Below are 21,749 nucleotides of genomic sequence, written 5' to 3' on the forward strand. Positions count from 1 at the left end.
TTTTTTTTTTTTTTTTAAACATAATATGTTTAAAAAAAAAAAAAAAATTAATTCAGAGAAACGCCTACATAAGGAATAATATTAATTTTTTAAAGTTATATATAAAGTTAATAAAAATATTTTTAGTTTTATTTAATTGAAAAAAAATTTATAAAGTATAAAATTCAATTTTTGTATATATTTATTTTTTATTTTTTTCTTCTTTTTTTTTTATGCTTCATATAAATATATATAAAAAAACCACAAAAAAAAAAGATTAATGTTACATATACAAAAAAAATAAAACTTGAAATGATTTCAAAGGAAAACGTTTCATCTGAATATATAGACTTTTCGATTTCAAAAGAAAATGATATTTTAAGGGAAAAAATATTAATAGACCTGAATGATAAGAATGATGATAATATAAACAATGAAAATAAGAAAAATATGAGTATTAATCAAATACATAAGTTTATAAATAAACTAAAAAATACAAATGTAACAGATTTAGAGAAAAGTGATTTTAAAAATTTACAAGATGATATAAAAAATTTAAATATAAGTAAATATTTAAGTGAGATTTTAAATTATATTTTTAACTTAACATATCACGTTAATAAATACTCAGATATTTTTCTTCTCATAAATATAATTAAATATATAAATAAGAATTATAGTAACGTAGAAGAACTTATTGAAAATATAGCATTCATGAAATTTTTTAAGTTGGACGAAAATGATAAAAATTATTTTTTCATTATATTCCATGATTTATATAATAATATTCATGAAGATAATATTATAAGTAAAAATATAAAAGTAGAAAATTCTCCCAATGATAAAGATACAAATAAAGAAAAATTGTCACATTTAGTTGATATTAATAATGCAGAAAAAAATTATAATAATATTAATAAAGAAAGTGAAGAAATAAATAGTATGAAAAATCTAAAAGAATTAAAAGATAATCTCTTTAAGAAATTAAATTCTTATATTTGTAAAGATAATCAAGAAAATGATAATTATTTATTTGAATATGATCTTTTTGCTAGTGATAAAAATATAAAGTTTCAAAAAAAAAATTCTTTTGATAAAAAAGCTTATATGACAGAAATTCTTAATGATAATAATCTTATGAAAAAAATAGAAAAGAAAAATAAATTAAGAAAAACATTGCTATGTATGTATTTCGAATTAATTTTATTTAATATATGTAAAAATAAAGAATTATTACTATATATGTTTTTAAACATAACTTTTTTTTTTACATTAAAATTTGACTTTCACATTTCTGATAAAGATAAAATAAATAACAATGAAAAAAAAGAGTTAAATTACTCCAATTATTCCGATATATTATCAAGTATAAAAAAATATTTAATTGTGAATACAGTCATTACCTATGATTACTTTTTTACAAATTCTAATACATTACTTATAGATAAAAATTTAAAAGAAAATTCTGAAAGTGTAAATAATAGAGAAAGTATAAATAAAGAGGAAAAGGATATTATGCAATGTGTTAATAATAACAATAGCATAATAAGTTCATGCGTAAAATATATAAATGACATAAAAGATAATGTTATGAAATTTTTTAAAGTATTTTATCATTGTAGTATGTATAATTTGTTGATATACTTATATACAGAACATGTCGTAAAAGAATATAGTAGTAATAACAAAAAAAGCTTTTTAAATGAAGAATATGAATTTTTTAAAATATATGAAAAAAGTAAAAAATTTTGTAAATTTTTCAATTTAAAAAAATATAGTTTGGATGAAATTCAAATAAAAGGAATTGATATATTGGGATTAAAAGAAGAAAGTTTCAATCATATAAAAATTTTTGATAATATAAAAAACAAAAATGAAAAAGAGAAAGAAATAATAATCGATGAATCAAATACAGTATGGAACAATGACGAAGAAAAATCTTTTTACACAAATTTCCCTGATTATTCTAATTTAAATATTTGTTTAAATGATGATGATTATGATGACGATGATATTAATTTAAGTTATTCAAATGAGAATATTATAAATGACATGATTTATAATCAACCTAATAATAGTAATATTTTAAAAAAAGACAGAGAATTAGATGAAAAGGTAGAAAATAAAGTTGCTAATGACAATATTAAAAAGGAAAAATCATTTGAGAAAAAAATTGAACTTAAAAATATAAGTAATAATGATAATAAAAAAAATGTAAAAAGTGTAGCATTTGGAAACAGTAAAGAAAAAAAGAAAGAATTTACTAATTATCTTGAAAAAATAATTAATATGAATAATGAAAAGGATGTAGAAGATTATGTAATGATATTTTTATTAAATTATAATACCAAAAAAAAAAGAAAAATAATAGCTAACACCATTATTCACATTAATAAAATAAGTTTAAATTTGATTCCTTATTATTGTAGATATGTTGCTATTATAAATAGATACGTAAAAGATATATATATAACTATTAATGAAGAATTAAAAAGAATTACTGAAAAAATAATTAAAGAAAAATTACCATGTCAAAATAAGAAAACTAAATGTATCAAATATGCATGTGAATTAACGAAATTTAAATTATTAGATTTATCATATATATTAGATATTATAAATTTATTAATTGAAAATTTTACTTCTGATCATGCAGAGCTATGTTTTTTTATTTTGGAAAATTGCTCTCTATTACTATTAAATAATTCTAAGACACATATCAGATTTTTAAATCTTTTACAAAAATTAAAAAAAATTAAGAATTCAAAAAATTTATCATCCTCATTAGAATTAGTTTTTGAAGAATGTTGTATAAAAATTGATAATTTCATTACAAAGAATAATATAACAAAAAAAAAAATCTCTAAATACTCTGATGAAGACTTAAAAAAAAAATATTTTCTAAAAAAATTGTTATTTCAAGATATTGAAACTGTAGATACAGAAATTATATGTAAGTATATAAGAAAATTTAACTGGAATGATAAATTGATCACCCATTGTTTAAAAAAATATATTTTTAATTATTTAATGCATATGAGTATCTATAAAATAAATAATTTAGCTTCTTTATTGTTCAACTTAGCTAAGTATAAACCATTTTTTGTAACTCAAATAATTGATGAATTATATGAGAGAATTATTACTATACTTGAGAATAATGATTTTATCAAGTATACATTTTTAATTCAATATACTCATTTATTCGCAGAGTTATATAATTATAAAATATTAAATTCTTCTAATGTTTTTGATTTGCTATATTTTTTAATATCAATCGCAGATATTGATATATTTAATTCTCATCATATTTCTTCTATTTACAAAGTTTATAAAGAAAATAAAACATTTATTGAATCTTTAAAAAGCAATATAACAAATTTAAATAAAAAAGAAAATGGGATAGTAACAGAATTAGAAAACGAGAATAATAAAGTAGATAATGAAAATAATGATGAAAATCATAGAAATCATAATAAATTTGAGAAAAATACAAATAATTCTAATATCAATAAAGAAGAATTTTTTTCTTATGATGACTATAATGATAACTTTTATAAATTTTTATTTATAAATAAAAGGAATCCTATATTTTATCATATTTTTCATGATATGGAAAATAATAGTTTTATTAATATCAAAATGATATGTATAATAATAGAAAGTTGTTCAAGATATTTTCATACCCCTTTATTAAATTTTAAGTTAAGTAAATTTTTTTTATTTTTTATTCGATTTTTATTGTTACTAGAACCATTACCTATGTATATTAAAAACATAACTGACCATATTATTGAGAAGAATTTTGAGGAAATGAAAAATTTGAATACAATTAAAGAAATTGATAAATATTTGTTTAAAATACTAAATGCCGAATACAAAATACATTTAAATCAAATAAATAAAAATATTAAATATTCAGTACGGGATAGTGATTTAACATTTACTATAGAAAAATGTAATAAAACAAAAGATTCAACATACAGTAATAATGAATTTATAAAAACAAATAAAAATATTAGCAACAATGGGGAAGAATGTACTAAAATGAACGATTTGATAAAAGAAGAGAAAAAAAATAGTTTGTCAATTTATGAAAATAAAAATGATAAAAAATATAACAATAAGGAGAAAACAGAAAACAATGGTTCTTTAATAACAAAAAATAAAAAAAAGTTGACTAGTTCATTAGAAAATTACGATATAGAATATTTTAATTCATCAAGTGATGAAAATAATAGAAAAGTTAAAACAATGGAAAATGAATTAGACGAAGAAATTAATGAAATAATTAATGCATCAATAAAAGAAAACAGATTATCAAAAAGTAAAGAAGTAGAACCTGTAAATTTTAAGAATATTACTATATATAGTAATTTGTTAAATAAAAAAAATATTCAAAATAATCATATCATAAAAATAGATCCTGCTTCCATTAAAAAAAAGGAAAAACAAAAAAAATAAAAAGTAACAACGAAGAAGATAATAAACTTTTTTAAAAAATAATAAAATTTTTTATACAACTTATATATAAATGTAAAAATATATATGGTAAATAAAAAATAAGAGAAGCACTAGTTAAATAAAATGAATAATATTAAGGATGCATTAATATTTGCCATAATTAAAAAAAAAAAATAATATAATGATAGATAGGAAAAGAGAAATGAATTAAACTTTTTTATGAAGATAATCCAAAATGTATAAGGTTTATATATATTATAGGATTAATTAAAGGAAAATTATATATATATATATATTTGCTTTTATCTGTAAATTCACATTTATTTTTATGCTGCTTTAAATTATTATAAAACTTATTTTTTTCTTGTAAATTTTTTCATTTATTTTAATATTTGCACTTCTTTATATTTATTTACGAAATACGGTTATATTTACTCATATTTTTATAAGAATCTAAAAGGTACATGACATTTATGAAGTAATGTTGTTAACCATATGATATTGACATCCTTTCATATTTATTATTAACTTTAAAATATTTTCATATTTGTTTATTTAAATAAAAATATAATTTTTTTTCATTCATTTCAGAATTTCCTTATTTTTTTGTTTTTATATATGGAAATCTTCTTTTCCTTATTTTTCTAATATCATATTTTAAAAATATCTGATAAAAATAATAAAATTAGGTTCCTTTTTCCTTTTTTTTTTTTTTTTAATAGAATATCTTGATTAGGCAAAATATATGTGTATACAAATAATATGTAACACTAATAATTAACAGTATCAATATTTAATAACTCATTAATAAAAGTTAGTAAACAAAAAAAAAACTAAGTAAATAATAATATATAATAATATAAATAATTGATAACTTAATAATATTAGAAATTTAATTAATGCATGCCTATTTCCTTTTTATAATTAATAAAATTTCTGTTATATATATATATATATATATATTTTTATGAATTAATATATTTTTACTAATTACCTAATTGAGTTTATTCTTTTTCTATTTAATTTATATTACTATTTTATTTTTGAATTTTTATATAATTGCATGCAGCTTTTTTTTAAAATATATATTTATTTTTACTAGTACTTGTACTTTTTTTTTTGATGAAAAGTTGAGAATCTTTAAAAAAAAAATTAAAATAAATAATTATAATTAAACTAAAAAAATAGAATAATTTTATTAAAACATAGAAAAATATATATTGTAATTTTTAATTAATTATACTAAATATTTTTATAATATAGTAGATGCAAATCTTTTAATTTTTTTTTTTTTTCATAGCTCATTATAATAAATTTATAATTCTAAACTATTTTACTATATTTATAAATCTAATATATTTAATTAATAATTAATTTGATTTTTTAAAAAAAAAAACAAGAATATATTTATACCTTATATATTATAATTTTGAAAAAATGATAAAATTAATTTTCTATATTTTTTTATTAATGTCATATGTAGTCATAGGAAAAAATGTAAGAAATAAATTTTTAAAAAATAATTTTTATTAGTATCCAAAAAAAAAAAAAAAAAAAAAACAAATACTTATATATAAATATACATTGATATAATTAAATACAAACAATTTTTTTTTATTTTTCTTTTAAATATTGAAGGACGGAAACTTACGTGTTATTACTAAAAATATAGATTTGAAATCATTACAAGGAACATTTTATGAAATAGCTATAAATACTACGGATAAAATATTTTTAGGTTTAGCATGCAGATGCACAAAATATGAATTTTCAGGTTTAAAAAGAGATGGCAATCAAGCTTACATATTAATGAATTTTACGTGTGATAGGAATTTTTTAATTAAAGAAGAAAAATCAAATGTAAATTTTAAATTAATTTTAAATAAGCCTTTAGATGAAAATACAACAACTGTAGAAGAATTTGATGCAAGTTTGTTTTTGGTTGAAAATAATCAACAGATTTTACTAAGTAACCATATAAGTATTATATATGCTGAATTTAATGATCAAAATGAAATTGAGCATTTTATATTAGGTGGAAACAAATCTAGCGAACCAATGATAATTATGTCTAAATATAGAACAATCCTTCAAGAAACTTATAAAAGACTTATAAATTCCCTTTATTTATCTGGATACGAATCTGCACTTTTAAATTGGCCATTTATTATCCAAACTGATCAAACTCTATGTGAATAAGAGAATAAAACATAATTAGGAAATGACACAAATGTTCTCCATGAAAGGAGGATATATTTTAAAAAATAATAAATTAAAATGAGTTTTTTTTTTTTTTTTTTTTTTTTTTAAGGATTAATATAGAGAAGAAATTAAACTCCTTTATTCTGATAAAAAAATTTTTGTAAATAGTTTAATGCATTTTAATATTTTTATTTAATAAATTTCACTAAATAAAAAAATGGAGAAGTTATATACGTATGTAATTGTTTGAAGGAATTTAATTAATTTATTAGAATTATTCTTTTTTTTTAAACAATTTTTTAATATATTTTATGCTATGAAAGAGTTTTATTTTTGTGATTACTATAAACATTTTTTATCCTTAAATAACATTAATTAATTTTTTTAATTTTTAAAAATTATAAATTAATAGTGATAAAAAAAATAAATAAATTATAAAGATCACAATATATAAGAGATTAATTATATGTTTTTCTTTAATTATTAATGTGCTTTTTCAAACATCATTTTCGTTATTCATTTCTCTTTTTGGTCTTAAATAGTTCAATTTCAAGCCAAAAAAAAAAAAGAAAAAAAAAATGTATTTCTAATTATATTGAATATAATATATTACATTAGTAGTTAGAGGATATTTATTTTTATTATTCAAAATAGAAAAATGATCCTTGATTTTTTATTTTAAAAGAATACATATGAATTTACATATATATAAGCTTATATAAATATATATATTTTTAAGAAATATCTAAGCATGTTAATGCTGTTTATAATTACGTTTAAAATTATGAAGAATAAATATATGCCTATATAAATATATATATATACATATTTTTTTTCCATTATTAAAAGCTTAATTTTTTCTTAATTTTAAAATCGTTTTTAGAGCTTATATACGTGTGAATTAAATCTTTTGTGTTACACACTTTTTTTAAGTATAAAATTGAATAGAATATTAAGTATTTTTATTTTTCCATCATTTAAAAAAAAAAAAAAAAAAGAAAAAAATAGCATTGTTTTTCAATGAAATCATTTTTCATATAACAGTAATATATAATTTATAAAAAAAAATGAGAGAAATATAGGTTTCAATTATAAAAAATATATACATAAGAATATATATATGATTTTTTTTTTTTTTTTTTTTAATTTCTTCATAAATTATATTAACAATTAATATAGTATTAAGATAATTGTAAATAAACGATATACATTACAAAAAAAAAATATATTTAATTTAAAATTTTTTTTGATCTATGATATTCATATACTTGTGATATATATGAGGTTTCTTTTATTTACATTTTATTTTACAGATTATTTTTTTTATAAGATAAAAACATCAGAGAAAAAATATTTCTTTTAAATTGCGTTATGTAAAAAAAAATTGTTTTACTTTTTATAGAAGGGTAATGAAAACAATATCCAAAGAAGATTATTTTTTTAAATATAAAGAAAAAGATGATTTCATTTATAATCAATTATACAATATATTAACATATCATCCTTTTAATGAAATTGTAATAAAATATAAATATTCTAAAAAATTTATTTCTCTTTTATTTTATTTATAAAAATAACATTTTTTTTTTTTTTTTGAAATGTTAATAGTATACATAATTTATAAAGTAAAAACGTAATTTTAATTCATATTTTACCATATTTTGTTTTTTATTGAATTTATTAAATAACTTATTGATTAAATTTTTTTCAACATTTCTTTTTTCATCCTAAAGTTAGAATATGAAAATGGTGATATTTATATAGGAACAACAGAAAACAAAAAAAGACAGGGGTATGGTTATTATATATATATGGATATTAAGACTATATATCAAGGGTAAAGATAAAAAAAAAAAAAAAATAAAAGTAACACATTATACTTATGAAACATCATTATATAATGATTTAATTGTTATTTTTATCGTTATCATATAATATTACTATTATTATTTATTAATATTCATAATAAGAAAAGTAGTATTATTATTTCTGTCATTATCATAACCATCATCATTATTATATATTTTCTTGTTATACATTTTTTTTTTTTTTTTTATAAAGACAATGGAAAGAAAATGCGAAAAATGGTTATGGGACTTTATATAACAGAAAAGAAATTATTTATTCAGGTGATAATTAAAAAAATATATATTTTTTCTTAAATTTTTTTTTTTGATTCTTGTAATATTTTATTATAAATATTTTAAATAAATAATTTTCTTATAAATATTTTAAGTGAATTTAAAACATTTTTTAAATAATTTAGGTGAATGGCTAAATAACATTTCTCATGGTTTTGGTAGCAAATATAGAAATGGGAAATTATTTGTTGGCTCATATAAATATGGTTTAATGAATGGTGTAGGAATATTAAGAAAAAAAAATAGTTTTAATTTTTGTTTATTTCATTCCAACAGAAAAAAATGTTTAATTAAAATTTCTAAATATATGGATATATATCTATATTTGTATAAAAATAAAGAAGTTATTTTGAAAGAAAAGTTATGTAACTTTTTTCCAATATACATAAACAAAAATATGCCTAAAATTTTTCACAAAGAAGTTTTTTTCCAATTATTCAGTATACATGAATCAATTAGTAACTTTTCTTCACAGAATTATAAAAATAATGAAAAATCCGACAATGTATACTCAAATGATTTTTTAAATTATATAAATTGTGATTTACATTTAAGATATCAAAATAAAATAATAAGAAAAACAGATAAAATGAAAAGAGTAGATAGTAACAACAATAATTATCATAACCATAATAATAGTGTTGATAATAATAATAACGAGAATAAGAATAGTAATCATAATAGGAATACCAATAATAAAAACATTACTACTCATAATAATAACAAATGCACATTTCATTTCTTTAATAGCTCTTTAAAAAACAGCTTAACTTTAACGAATTTAAAATACGCAAATGAAAAAAGTGAAAGTTCACATAACTTATCAAGTGAAAGTGAACAAAAATTAATAGATAATCCTCCACTTCTTAATAATATTTTGAACAAATATAAAAATTCAAAAAACAAAAATTTTCAAAATTTCAATGAAACTCTTTTACTTTATAAAACGGATTCGCATAATAGTGACTCCTATATAAATCTAACCCTTAGCAGCGATTCTGCTTTTAAAAGAATAAAAAAGAAAAAAAAAGTAATTATTCCATATTTTTTTTATAAAAAAAAAAGTAGAAAAATGATAAGAAATAGAAAAACTAAAACAAATAAAGAAAAATATTATAAAATACTAATTGGTGAATACAATAGAGACCCTCCTAAGTTAGAAGGTAGTAATAACTCTTCAAAGTTTTCAAATATAAGAATACATAATGAAATTAATATTTTAAAGAAAAAAAAAAACAATAATATATTAAATAATGATTTTAATAAAAAAAATATTGAAGAATTTACTACACACATAAATCTTTTAAAATATTTAAAAGAAATAAATGTAAAAAAAAAAATAAAATGTATATATCAATGGGAAAATCATCATATTTCAGTCTTGCTTTATTTCTTTAAACTTGAAAAATATATACATTCTTTCAAACATAACAATATTAAAGGATTTCATTTTTTTATTTTAAGTAGCAAAATATTAAAGAATTTAGGAATATATAGTAATGAACATATTTATTTTTTTATGAATCTTATTAATACATTTAATAATATACATAATATTTATTTACAAATATTAATAAAATGGGAAACTATTAAAAAGGATTCCTTATTAACTTATAATTCTATAAACAAAAAAGAATTTTTTATTATTAAACATTTTAAGGGGAACTCTAATATATATGTTTGTTGCTATCAAAATACTCCTGTCTGTTTAAAAATTGTTTCTAATGGAAAGGAAATACCATCAAAAAATTATAAAAAAGAAATAAATAATATAAAATATATAAATAAAAAATATATAGAATACCTAAAACATAATAAAAAAAGAATTCAAATGAACAATGAAAAAAAACATATGATGTATAGTGATGAAGAGAAAAAAATAAATTATTTAAATAAAGAAGAATATGAGGAAAAAAATTCTAAAATAGAGGAATGTAATGAATATAACAGTTTAAAAGAAAACGTTACTCCTGATTTCAAGAATAATTTTTTGAATGTAGCACATAATTTTTTTTTTAACAAAAAACTAATTTTTTATAATGAAAAATTAAATGAAAATTTACTTTTCAATTTTAAAAATTTTAAAAATAAATTAACAAACCAAGAAGAGAAAATAGAAGCTAATAAAAATGATTACAAAAAATTTTCATTCAGTGATGATAATGAACAATTTAAAAAAGAAGAAAATCCTTTAAATAAACATAATAATAGCACATTTGAAGAAAATACAAAGAGAAATTCAAAGAATAAAAAATATAAAAGTATATTATCCCCAAATAATGATTTAAAAAATAACAGTGATGATAATGGAACAGGTGATTCCTATGAGACATATAATTTTGCAGAAAAATTAAAGTGTAGAATGAATTTTATAAGAGAATATTTTATTGTCTCTAATTTAAGACATCCTAATATTATTAAATATATAGGAAACATTACAAGCAAAAATAAAGAAAAATTCGGGTTAGTTTTTGAACATTTAAAAGGAAATTATTTGTATGACTGTATATATAAAAATAAGCAACCATTAAAAAATAGAAAAATTATTAAAATTTTTTATGAAATTTCAGCTTCCTTACACTATTTACATGAAAGAAACATATGCCACGGTAATATACATAGTAAGAATATATTCATAACAAATAAAGGAAATGTAAAAATTTGTAATTTTCAATACTCATCTATAGAAAGCTTTTATGACTATAAAATTAATTGCAAAAAAAAATATTATTCAAGTAAATGTGAAAGTGATTATTATTTTTATGAAAAACTGTTCTTACCATTACCTTACGTTACATCTATTAACGACATTAGAAGCACTGATATTATGTCACCTTTACTACAATTCAATACAAATAAATTTAATAACATAAGTATTAATTATCATGATTATTACACAGCTCCAGAAGTTTTAAGATATGAAGAATATACAAATAAAAGTGATATTTATTCTTTTGGTATTGTAATGTATGAAGTAATATTTGATACACTACCATTCATTAATGAATATGTCCCTTTATTTTTTTTAATTTCAACATGCTCCCATCAAAGATATATTAATTTTGATATAAATAAATTGAATTCTAAATTTGATTATTCGTTGTTTCATATTTCTATAAATATTATGTTGTTAATTAAACAATGCTTACATCCAATACCTTCTAATAGACCTAATTCAAAATATTTATGTGAACATTTTAAATTTTTGTTAGATTTACTTAAATTTTATAAAATTAAATAATATATATATATGATATTCTTTTTATTATTATTTTTATGAAATTTCATTAATAAATACTATATATATAAAATTTTGTGTTTATAAGCAAACATAGCCATGTATTAATAATTATATATATATATATATATATATATATTTTTTTTTTTAGTAATTTACAAAAACTTTTACAATTCGTCATTTAGCTTTTATTTTTATTATTTTAAATGTATTATGAAAAAATATTATTCTTAAAATTATCTTTTTATAAAATAAATTTTTAAATTTTAACTTGATTACATATTATAAAAATTATACTACTAAAATTTACTTTTATTTTTTGTGTTAATGGGCAACATATATAATAAAAATAATATTAGTAAGTTTTTCACACATTTTAATAATGTTAAATTTATACTAGACAAAAAAAAAAATTAGAAACATAAATTTTAAATTCTTAGATTTTTGAATTTAAAGATAGCTAACAATAAATATTTATATATATATATATATTTTTTTTTTATAGCATACTTCTTTTATAAGCATTCAAAATTTCAAATATAATAAGTGTTAAACATATATATATATTAAAAATAAAAAATATATTCATAATTTATTGATATATATGGATATCCTTATTAACATATGTAATGTTTTATATATATTTATCTTTTTAACTTATATATGACTTTTTTTAAAAGAACTAAAATACATGTATTCTATTTTTTCTTCTCGATTTATCAGCTTATATTTTTTATGTAAAAATATTTAATTAAAAGTATAAACTATTAAATTATATATTAAAGCAATTCATTAATATCCATTATTTAAAAAACAGAGAAAAAAAAAAATTCCCTTTTCTTTTTACATCAAAAAAAGAAATGTTTTATTGAATAAAAGAAAATGAATGAATTTATTTATTCTCATTTAATAAATAATAAATATTAATTATCCTTAAAAAAAAAAAAAAAAAAAAAAATGAACTTGTATATTTTAATTTATTTATTTTTTAGTTGTAATGAAATATAAAATAAAAAACTATTACAATTAAGATATAATATTTCCAATAATTTATATATGATTTTTTATGTTAAAATTCTCCCATAAAAACTTAGAAATAAAGATAAAAAGATAAAATAATGAAAAAAAAGTTCTTAGATATATTATTTTCTTTTTAAAAGTAAATATTCATCTGGTTGATTTAAAAGTTTAACAATTTCAGAAGCAGTAGGTCTTAAATTTGGATCATAGTTTAAGCATAATCTTATAATGTCAGCAAATGGAGAATTTTCAATTTTTGAATGAATACAAGGTGGTAGTTTTTTTGTGAATACATCAACTAATTTTTCATAAATTTGATCAGATTCTTCAAATGTTATAATATAATGTTGAAAAGGAGAAGGTAAATTCATCATTTCTTGAAAAACACAACCCATAGACCAAATATCCCACTTATAAGAAAGTTTTGTGTGATCCAAAAAATTATAATCACTACTTTGTTTTAATGGATGACATGTTAATAATTCTGGTGGGGCATAAATCCATGTAGCACCAGAAACATTAGTAACAATACCATCTTCACATTCTTCTGCGTCACCAAAATCACATAAATGAATGTTCCAATCATTATCTATAATAAGATTTTCTGGTTTTATATCTCTATGTATTATAACATCTTTTTTATTTTTTATAGGTGTATGTAAAAAATCAATTACTTCTGCTAGTTGTCTACACATTTTCAACGAGATATCTATGCTAAGAACTTTTTCATCTTTACTCATATTATTTTTAATAGTATGTAAGTCTAATCCATTAACTAATTTCGTTACAAGCCATATATCAAAATAGCTATGAATTATACCACCACATAATTTAATTATATTGGGGTGATCACATTTAGATAAAATTTTCCATTCATTTATAGATCTTTTCGTTAACCCATATGGATCTTGTCTTGCCATTTTATCAACTGGGATTTTAACAGCCACATTTAATCCTTTATACCATCCTTTATAAACTACACCAAATGATCCTTCTTCAATTATTGTATATTTCATTTTACTACTAAATTTATTTGTGTAATATTTTGTTTTTTTCTTTTCTTTCTTTAGTTTTCTATTTAAATAATCTTTGTTATTTATTACTGCTTTATTTATTATATAATCTGCTGTACTAATTTGCGTGCAATTATTTACTGAATGTGCATATTCGTTACTTTTATCATAATAAACATCAGTCTCCTCATAAGTTTCAAAATACAAATCTTCTGATTTAATATATGTTGATAATGATTGTAAATATTTTATATCATTTTCTAAGCTAAGTAATTGAGTCTTTGACATTCTAAAAACATTTTCATTTTCTTTTTTTTTAACTGTTATATCACTACTATTAGATATATATTTAGCATTCCCTTGTTCAATATCATATATATGTTGTTGGTTCTCATTTATTTTATTATTATTAAACACAACTTTATTTATATCATTAATTGTACCAATATTAGCAATACTATTTTGAGAATTTCTATTTTTAGTAGTATTATCTAACTTTACATTCATAATATTCTTATTTTTCGATGATTTATCAGAAGAAATGTTATTTTCATTAATTCCATTATAACTTTCTATGTTTCTGTAACATATATTGTCATTACTTAATGAATTACAATTTACTATATCATTTATATTATTTAAATTATTATTTTCATCCACTAATTTTATGTTGTGTCTTTCATTATTTGTTAATAAATCTTCGTTGTATTTTGATATAAAATTAGTGTTAGGAATATTATTTGCAATTTTAGAATGTATATTATATATTTGGTTATTTGAAATAATATTTTTATTATGTAATAATTCATCATAATTTTTATTTTTTACATCATTAGTTAAAAGATCGTTATGTACAGTTTGAATAGAGTCCTCTTGATTTGCCTTTTTATCATGATTTGTTATACCACTATAATTTAATGAATTTTTCATATGTATTATATCATTAATTTTATTATTATTAATTAAATTGTTATATTCATAATGTTTTTGTATTATATTATTATTAAGATAATAAGAGCTACTCATACTTTCCTGATTTTTTTTTTCTCTTTTCACTGGAACACCATTATGAAGGTACTTTCTTTCTTGTATATTTTCATTTTCATTTATTTCTCCCTCATCTATTTCATCATTATGTTCATCAACTTCTATTTCCTCATTATGTTGTTCTAAAATATTTCTATGTTCATTCATTACTGAATTTTTAAACAAACGTGTACCTCTATTACTTTTTAAAGTTTGTGTTATATTTATCTTGTTATTGCAACTGTTAATCTTTACGTTATTATTTTTATAAATTATATTATCATTAAAGTTCATATTGGTAATATTTTTATTATTTGTTAAAATATTTAAATTACTGTAAAAATTATCTTTAAAATTATTTTGTACAGTATTATTATTATTATTACTGTTGCTATGATTAATGATATTTCTAAAATTTGATAAATAATTAATATTTTCATTATTTTTACTATTTTTATTAATATCATAATTTTTATCTAACACATTTTTACTGAAATCACTTTTGCTATTTAAACAAGCATTTCTGTTTTTACTGTTATTGAAAAAAATACGTTCATCTAAAATTTTATTTGTATTTATATCATTTATTTTTTGGTTAGCTATATTATTAAGAGAAATACAATTTTTTGTATGGTTACAAATATAAGTACCTTTTGGATTTTTCATTTTATTCATAATATTTATATTTTCATTATTACATAAAATTAAATGATCATTTATTTTTTCTATATCATTTGAATTTTGTTTACAGACAGTGTTGACTGTATTATTATTATTATTATTATTATTTACTTTATTTTCAATTGATATATTTTTATGATTATATATATTTTCATTTTTTTTTAAATTTATATTATGAATATTTACAGAACTAATATTGGATAAATAAGAATTAACATTATTTTGAACAATTTGTCTACCATTATTTATAAAATTATTTATATTTATATTTTTATTTAAAATAATATTGCCTATATTATCATTAATATAACTATTTAATTTGTTGTTTGTTACTTTCGGATTTATATTATTTTTATTATTATCATTTTGATTAATTACTAAATTATTTTTTGATTCTAAAACATTGTTATGAAAGCAACTTTTTATATTTAACAAGTTCATATCAGTATTATCCAGATGTCTTCTTTCATCCATATCATTAGTACTGTTGTTTATATGTTTATCTATTTTCATATTTTTATTATCATTAATATCAATAATACTTTTATTTATTACAATATTTGAATTATAATCATTTTTTATAACATTATTCATACTATAATTATCCAGATTAATTGGTTTTTTGTCTGTACCTTCCATGTTATACCCATTCGGTAAGTTTGACATTTTATTGTAAGATAAAAACAAATTCACTTTATCATTTGTCTTATTATCACAAAGAATATTTTTTCTATGTGATAAATTAATATGTGAGAACGTTAAGTAATTTTTGTTTTCATTAATTTGTGCATAATCAAAAGTGTTTGTGTTTGGATTTACAATATTGTTAATAGATCTATAATCTATCATATTATTATTTATGTTTTTTACATTATTATTATTATTTACATATTTATTTAAAGGAATATTTTGTTTGTTAATTAGTAATTTATTTTGATTATATGTAATGGAATTTATAATATTATTATTTTTCATTAGATTCATAGAAACATTATTTTTATATGAATTGTTATTATCAATCATATTCATATTTTTAACTGGATTATTCGCTAAATTTATGCTTTTTAAAATTTCATCTTCAAAAATTTTATTTTTATTTACGAAATTATTCAAATTATTCATGTTTCCTATGTTTCCCATGTTATTCACATTATTAAAATTATTTATATTTTTTAAACTGTTCATACTATTTAAAATATTCAAATTATTCACTCTGTTTAAATTATTCATATTATTAACATTATTTATACTACTTAAATTGCTTACATTACTTATATTATTTAAATTGTTAGCACTATTTAAAATATTGATAGTGTTAACATTTTTCACATTATTTTCATTATCTACATTAAAATTATTATTAAAATTATCTGTTGTAATAAAATTTTCTTTATGGTTAACAGCATTATACTTATGAGTAGCATTAATCGGATATATGATGTTTTCTTTTGAATGCATATTACAATTTGTAAGAATAATATTGCTTTTTGTCACAACTCCAGATTTATTTTGATCAAATAGATTTAAATTATTATTATTTTTAATATTTAAATATTTGCTTTCATATATGTTTTTATTATATATAGGATCATAATTTAAATTTCTTTCATTATATAAAATATCATTTTTTTTATTCAAATAATTGATATTATCTAAATGGTTATCTACATTATTTATATTATTATTGTTCATATTTCCATTAACATTAACATTAACATTAACATTAATATTTTCTTCATTTATATTAGTTAAATTATAATTATTTACGTTATTATCAATATTTTTGTCTATATTATTAATATTTTTTGTGTTATTTATATCACTCAAATTACTATTTATACTATTATTCAAAATGTTTATATTTCTCATATTATCTAAATTATTTTTTGTATTACTTACGTTATTCATAGAAAATGAAAAATTAGTATTGATAAAATTATTATTCATTATACATTCATCATTATTATTGTTATGATTAACATAAGATAAGTTATCATTAAGACTATTATTTGAAGATATCAGACTATTTTTTAAACAATCATTATTTAAATTATAGTTCAAATCATTTAACTTAGCATCTGAACTATTATTTACTTTTTTATTATAGTTAAGGTTATTACCTAATATATTCCGTTGCTCATTATTTATATCAGAATTGAAATAATTGGAAATTTTTTCTTTTTCATCTATATTAATATGTAATTCACACTTCTCTTTTTTTACCTCATCATTATCATCTTCATTGTTACATTCCTCACTTTTAATATCTATTTCATTATTATTATTAATAATTATATTAGTATTATTAATATTCTTATTAATATTATTAATGTTCTTATTAGCAATACTACTCGAATTATTATTAGTATTGCTAATATTAATATCGTTATTATCCATATTATTATTATTAACCTTATCATTTATATATGAAATATTTTTATAAAAAACAGTCTCACCATTTTGATTATTTATTTTTTCATATGATATATTTTTAAAGTTTACATCTAGAGATAAATTATTCATATTACTATTCAATGTATCTGTTTGATTTTTTTCATTTATTTTTTTTTCATTTTCAATATTTATAATATGCTTATAATTAATGTTATTATTATCAATTCTATTTATAGAATTATCATTTATTTTATTAAAGTTGCTAATCATATTATTATTTGTATTAATGAAATTATTATTTGCATTTATAACATTATTATGTGTATTTAGAAAATCATTATTACAATCCTTATTAATAAAATTATTAGAAATATGTAAAAAATTATTATTTACATTATAGCTATTATTCATATTAGTATTATAATTTGTATTTATATTATTAAGGTTATTATTCGAACCATTATTTAAACTCATCTGATTTTCCATAGAATTAGTATTATGATTTAAACTAATTAAATTATCTAAGTTTCTCAAGTTATTAATTTCTCCTTCATTATAATTTTTTTCATTTTTATTAATATTATTGTTTTTTAAATTAGTGTAACTTTCATTATAAAAATGAGAATTATTTTCTTCCATATTCCCATCTTTTATATTTTGTTCCTTTTCATATTTATAAGATGCATCACTAAGTTGTATGTTATTCCCACTATGTAAAAAAATATTTTCATCATTCATTGTTGCTTTATTAATATTTTCACTCAAATAAAATTCATTATTTTCATTACAATTTATAATTTGATTTAAGTAAAGTTTATTTTTATTAAAAACATTATTATTAGTTTCTTTTTCAAAACAAAAATCTTTGTCTTCACATTCATTTAAATTATTGCTTATTTTTTTCTTTTTTATTATCATATGATGACTGTTATTAAGATTATTACTAACAGTATGTTCATCAGCAATTTTATCTTCGATAATATTTGTATTATTTACGTTACTTACATTATCTAATGAATTAAGATTGTTTATATTATTTATATTATTCATTTTGTCTATATTAATACTATTATTATTATTATTATTATTATTATTATAAGATCTACTATCTGATACAACAAATTTATTTGAAAAATCAATATTTTTACTTGAATTACTCACATCATTATTAATTTCTGCATTATTTGAATATGGAAAAGTAGGAGAATAACACTCAGATGATTTTAATGAATCATGTATAAACGTATTTTTATCAATTATGGTTTCAACAGGTAATTTAAATTGAATTTTTTTTAAATAAGAATTTTTATAACTTTCATTTAATTCATTAAAAACATTTTGATTATTTATGAACATATTTGTATTTTTATTTTCATTTACATTCAATTTCATATTTTTTAAATAACTATTATAATTATACATATTAATTAATTTATTATTATTATTATCTATATTATTTATATTATCATACATTTTGATATTTTTTGACTGAAAACTTGGCTTGTAATGATTTTCAATTTCAATAACATTTTTATCTTTTATAATATTTTCCATTCTTTTATTTATAACATTAAGGAAATTTTTATAATTTTCCTTCTCTTGTGCTCTTAGAATTTCTTCTTGAGAAATCCCAGATGATATATTAGATTGTTTTATGACAAAATTTTTTTTATCAGAATGATTGGAATTAACATGATTAAAATTTAATATAGATTCAATATTATTAACTCTAGGTGTACATGATAAGTTTACAAATTGAGAATAAGATATTTTTGTAGAATCATTTTTTTCCTTTAGTTTATTACTATGAACTTTAAATGATATTTTATTATCATTTAAACTATCATTTAATATTTGTTTTTCATTAATATCATTATCAAATGCAGATTCATGTAAAGAATCGTTATTATAAACTTTATTAGTATTATCTTCATTTAAAATATTATCATTAATTTTTAAATTTAAATTATTATTATACTTAGATATTAAATTACTATTAAATTTATTAGAAATTCCTTTACTAATATTTATATTTTTCATTTCATTCATATCATTTTTAATATTATTTACATTTTTTGTGTTATTCAAATTATCATAATTATTAATGTAATTAACTCTTTGTATGTTATTTATTATATTTTCTTCAGATATTACATCATTTAAGGTATTATTAGAAAAATTTTTATTATTATGTAGAATATTTTTATGCATAAATTCATTTATACATGAGTTGAAGTTATCATTTTTTTGATTTCCATTTGAATCTATTTTATATATTGAATTTTTTGTTTCAACCATTGCTTTACTATCCTTTAAATGATTTGTTATAAGATTATAATTAGTTTCATTATTACTTTTATTTGTTATTCCTATTATATTACTGGATGTATTATCTCCCCCTTTATTTTTTATATTTTTATTTATATAAGCATTTAAATAATTAATCATATATTCATTATTAGTATTTTCAAATTCTCTTCCTCTTTTTGAATAAATATTGTTCATTTTTAAAAATTCATTTTCATTTTCTTTTGTAAATGGTAAGATATATAAATCATTATTCGAATACTTTTTGAATGGTATTAAATTAGAATTATTATTATTATTCACATAACTTTTTTCATTCAATGAATTTAATTCATTATCATAATGTGAAAATATTGTATTACTATTACTATTTTCTTGAAACACATCTACTTTTTTTAACTGATTCATTTTCTAAGGGGAAAATAAAGAAAAATTACTTTGATATTCTTTAAAAAAAAAAGATATAAAAAAAAAAAAGTGAAAGAAAGTATATATATATATATACATATGCATAAGTATTTAAATATTAACAGTTAAAAAGAAAAAATAAATAAATAAAATTAGATAATTCTAAATATTTTTTTTATATGTAAATATAAATAATCTATTAGAAACTTTACAATAAAAAAAATAAATATAATAATGTTATATATTTATAATTAAAAAAATAAAAAGACTGAGTAAAAGAATAAAGTAAAAAGAGTGATAAAAAAAGTGAAAAAAAAGAAAAGAAAAAGAAAAAGTAAAGAAAAAAGGAAAAATAATACAAAAATAAGATTTTTTAATAAATATTTAATTAATACTTATATTTATATATATAATAGTAATCTCTAGTATATTTACTTTTTAATAAAACAAAAATTAACTTGACAAAGACTTTATTTCTTATATATAAAAAAAAAAAAAATAATTAATTTAAAAAAAAAAAAAAAAAAAAAACTAAATATAATAAAAAATAAACATAAATATTTAATAAGGAAAATGTATAATTATAGAAAATGTGTTTATTATTCTTAAATTTAAAAAATTATTTTGTGCATATATAGCAACTCCTGAATATAAATAGCATAAATTTTTATTTTTGTAAATGAATAAAGACATATACATTATATTTTTTTTTATAATTCATCTTTTATAAAAATTAAAAAAAATTTATAAATATTTTTTAGAAATATTAATTATAAAATTAACAATATCTTTATATAGATCTATATTTACATAAATATATATACAAACATATATATATTCTTTTTTTTTTTTTTTTTTTTTTTTTGTTTTGATATT

The 21,749-nt window shown here is 17.3% G+C and overlaps 4 protein-coding genes across 4 annotated transcripts; 3 read left to right on the plus strand and 1 right to left on the minus strand.

Moving 5' to 3' along the window:
- Positions 1-291: 291 nt before the first annotated feature.
- PGAL8A_00438600 (conserved Plasmodium protein, unknown function) lies at positions 292-4,443 on the plus strand (the record flags this gene model as incomplete). Its single annotated transcript, XM_028673124.1, has 1 exon — positions 292-4,443. The coding sequence occupies one exon, from the start codon at positions 292-294 to the stop codon at positions 4,441-4,443; it is 4,152 nt and encodes a 1,383-aa protein (XP_028529608.1).
- Positions 4,444-5,880: 1,437 nt separating this feature from the next.
- PGAL8A_00438700 (conserved Plasmodium protein, unknown function) lies at positions 5,881-6,642 on the plus strand (the record flags this gene model as incomplete). Its single annotated transcript, XM_028673125.1, has 2 exons — positions 5,881-5,940; positions 6,082-6,642. The coding sequence occupies 2 exons, from the start codon at positions 5,881-5,883 to the stop codon at positions 6,640-6,642; spliced, it is 621 nt and encodes a 206-aa protein (XP_028529609.1).
- A 1,412-nt stretch (positions 6,643-8,054) lies between these two features.
- Positions 8,055-12,027, plus strand: PGAL8A_00438800 (protein kinase, putative; the record flags this gene model as incomplete). Its single annotated transcript, XM_028673126.1, has 4 exons — positions 8,055-8,162; positions 8,379-8,482; positions 8,707-8,774; positions 8,912-12,027. 4 exons carry the CDS (start codon positions 8,055-8,057, stop codon positions 12,025-12,027), a joined length of 3,396 nt encoding a protein of 1,131 aa, XP_028529610.1.
- Positions 12,028-13,166: 1,139 nt separating this feature from the next.
- On the minus strand, positions 13,167-20,873 carry PGAL8A_00438900 (protein kinase, putative; the record flags this gene model as incomplete). Its single annotated transcript, XM_028673127.1, has 1 exon — positions 13,167-20,873. The coding sequence occupies one exon, from the start codon at positions 20,871-20,873 to the stop codon at positions 13,167-13,169; it is 7,707 nt and encodes a 2,568-aa protein (XP_028529611.1).
- Positions 20,874-21,749: the final 876 nt, after the last annotated feature.

This window comes from Plasmodium gallinaceum, assembly GCF_900005855.1.
Source record: "Plasmodium gallinaceum strain 8A genome assembly, contig: PGAL8A_v1_119, whole genome shotgun sequence".
Classification (NCBI taxonomy): domain Eukaryota; phylum Apicomplexa; class Aconoidasida; order Haemosporida; family Plasmodiidae; genus Plasmodium; species Plasmodium gallinaceum.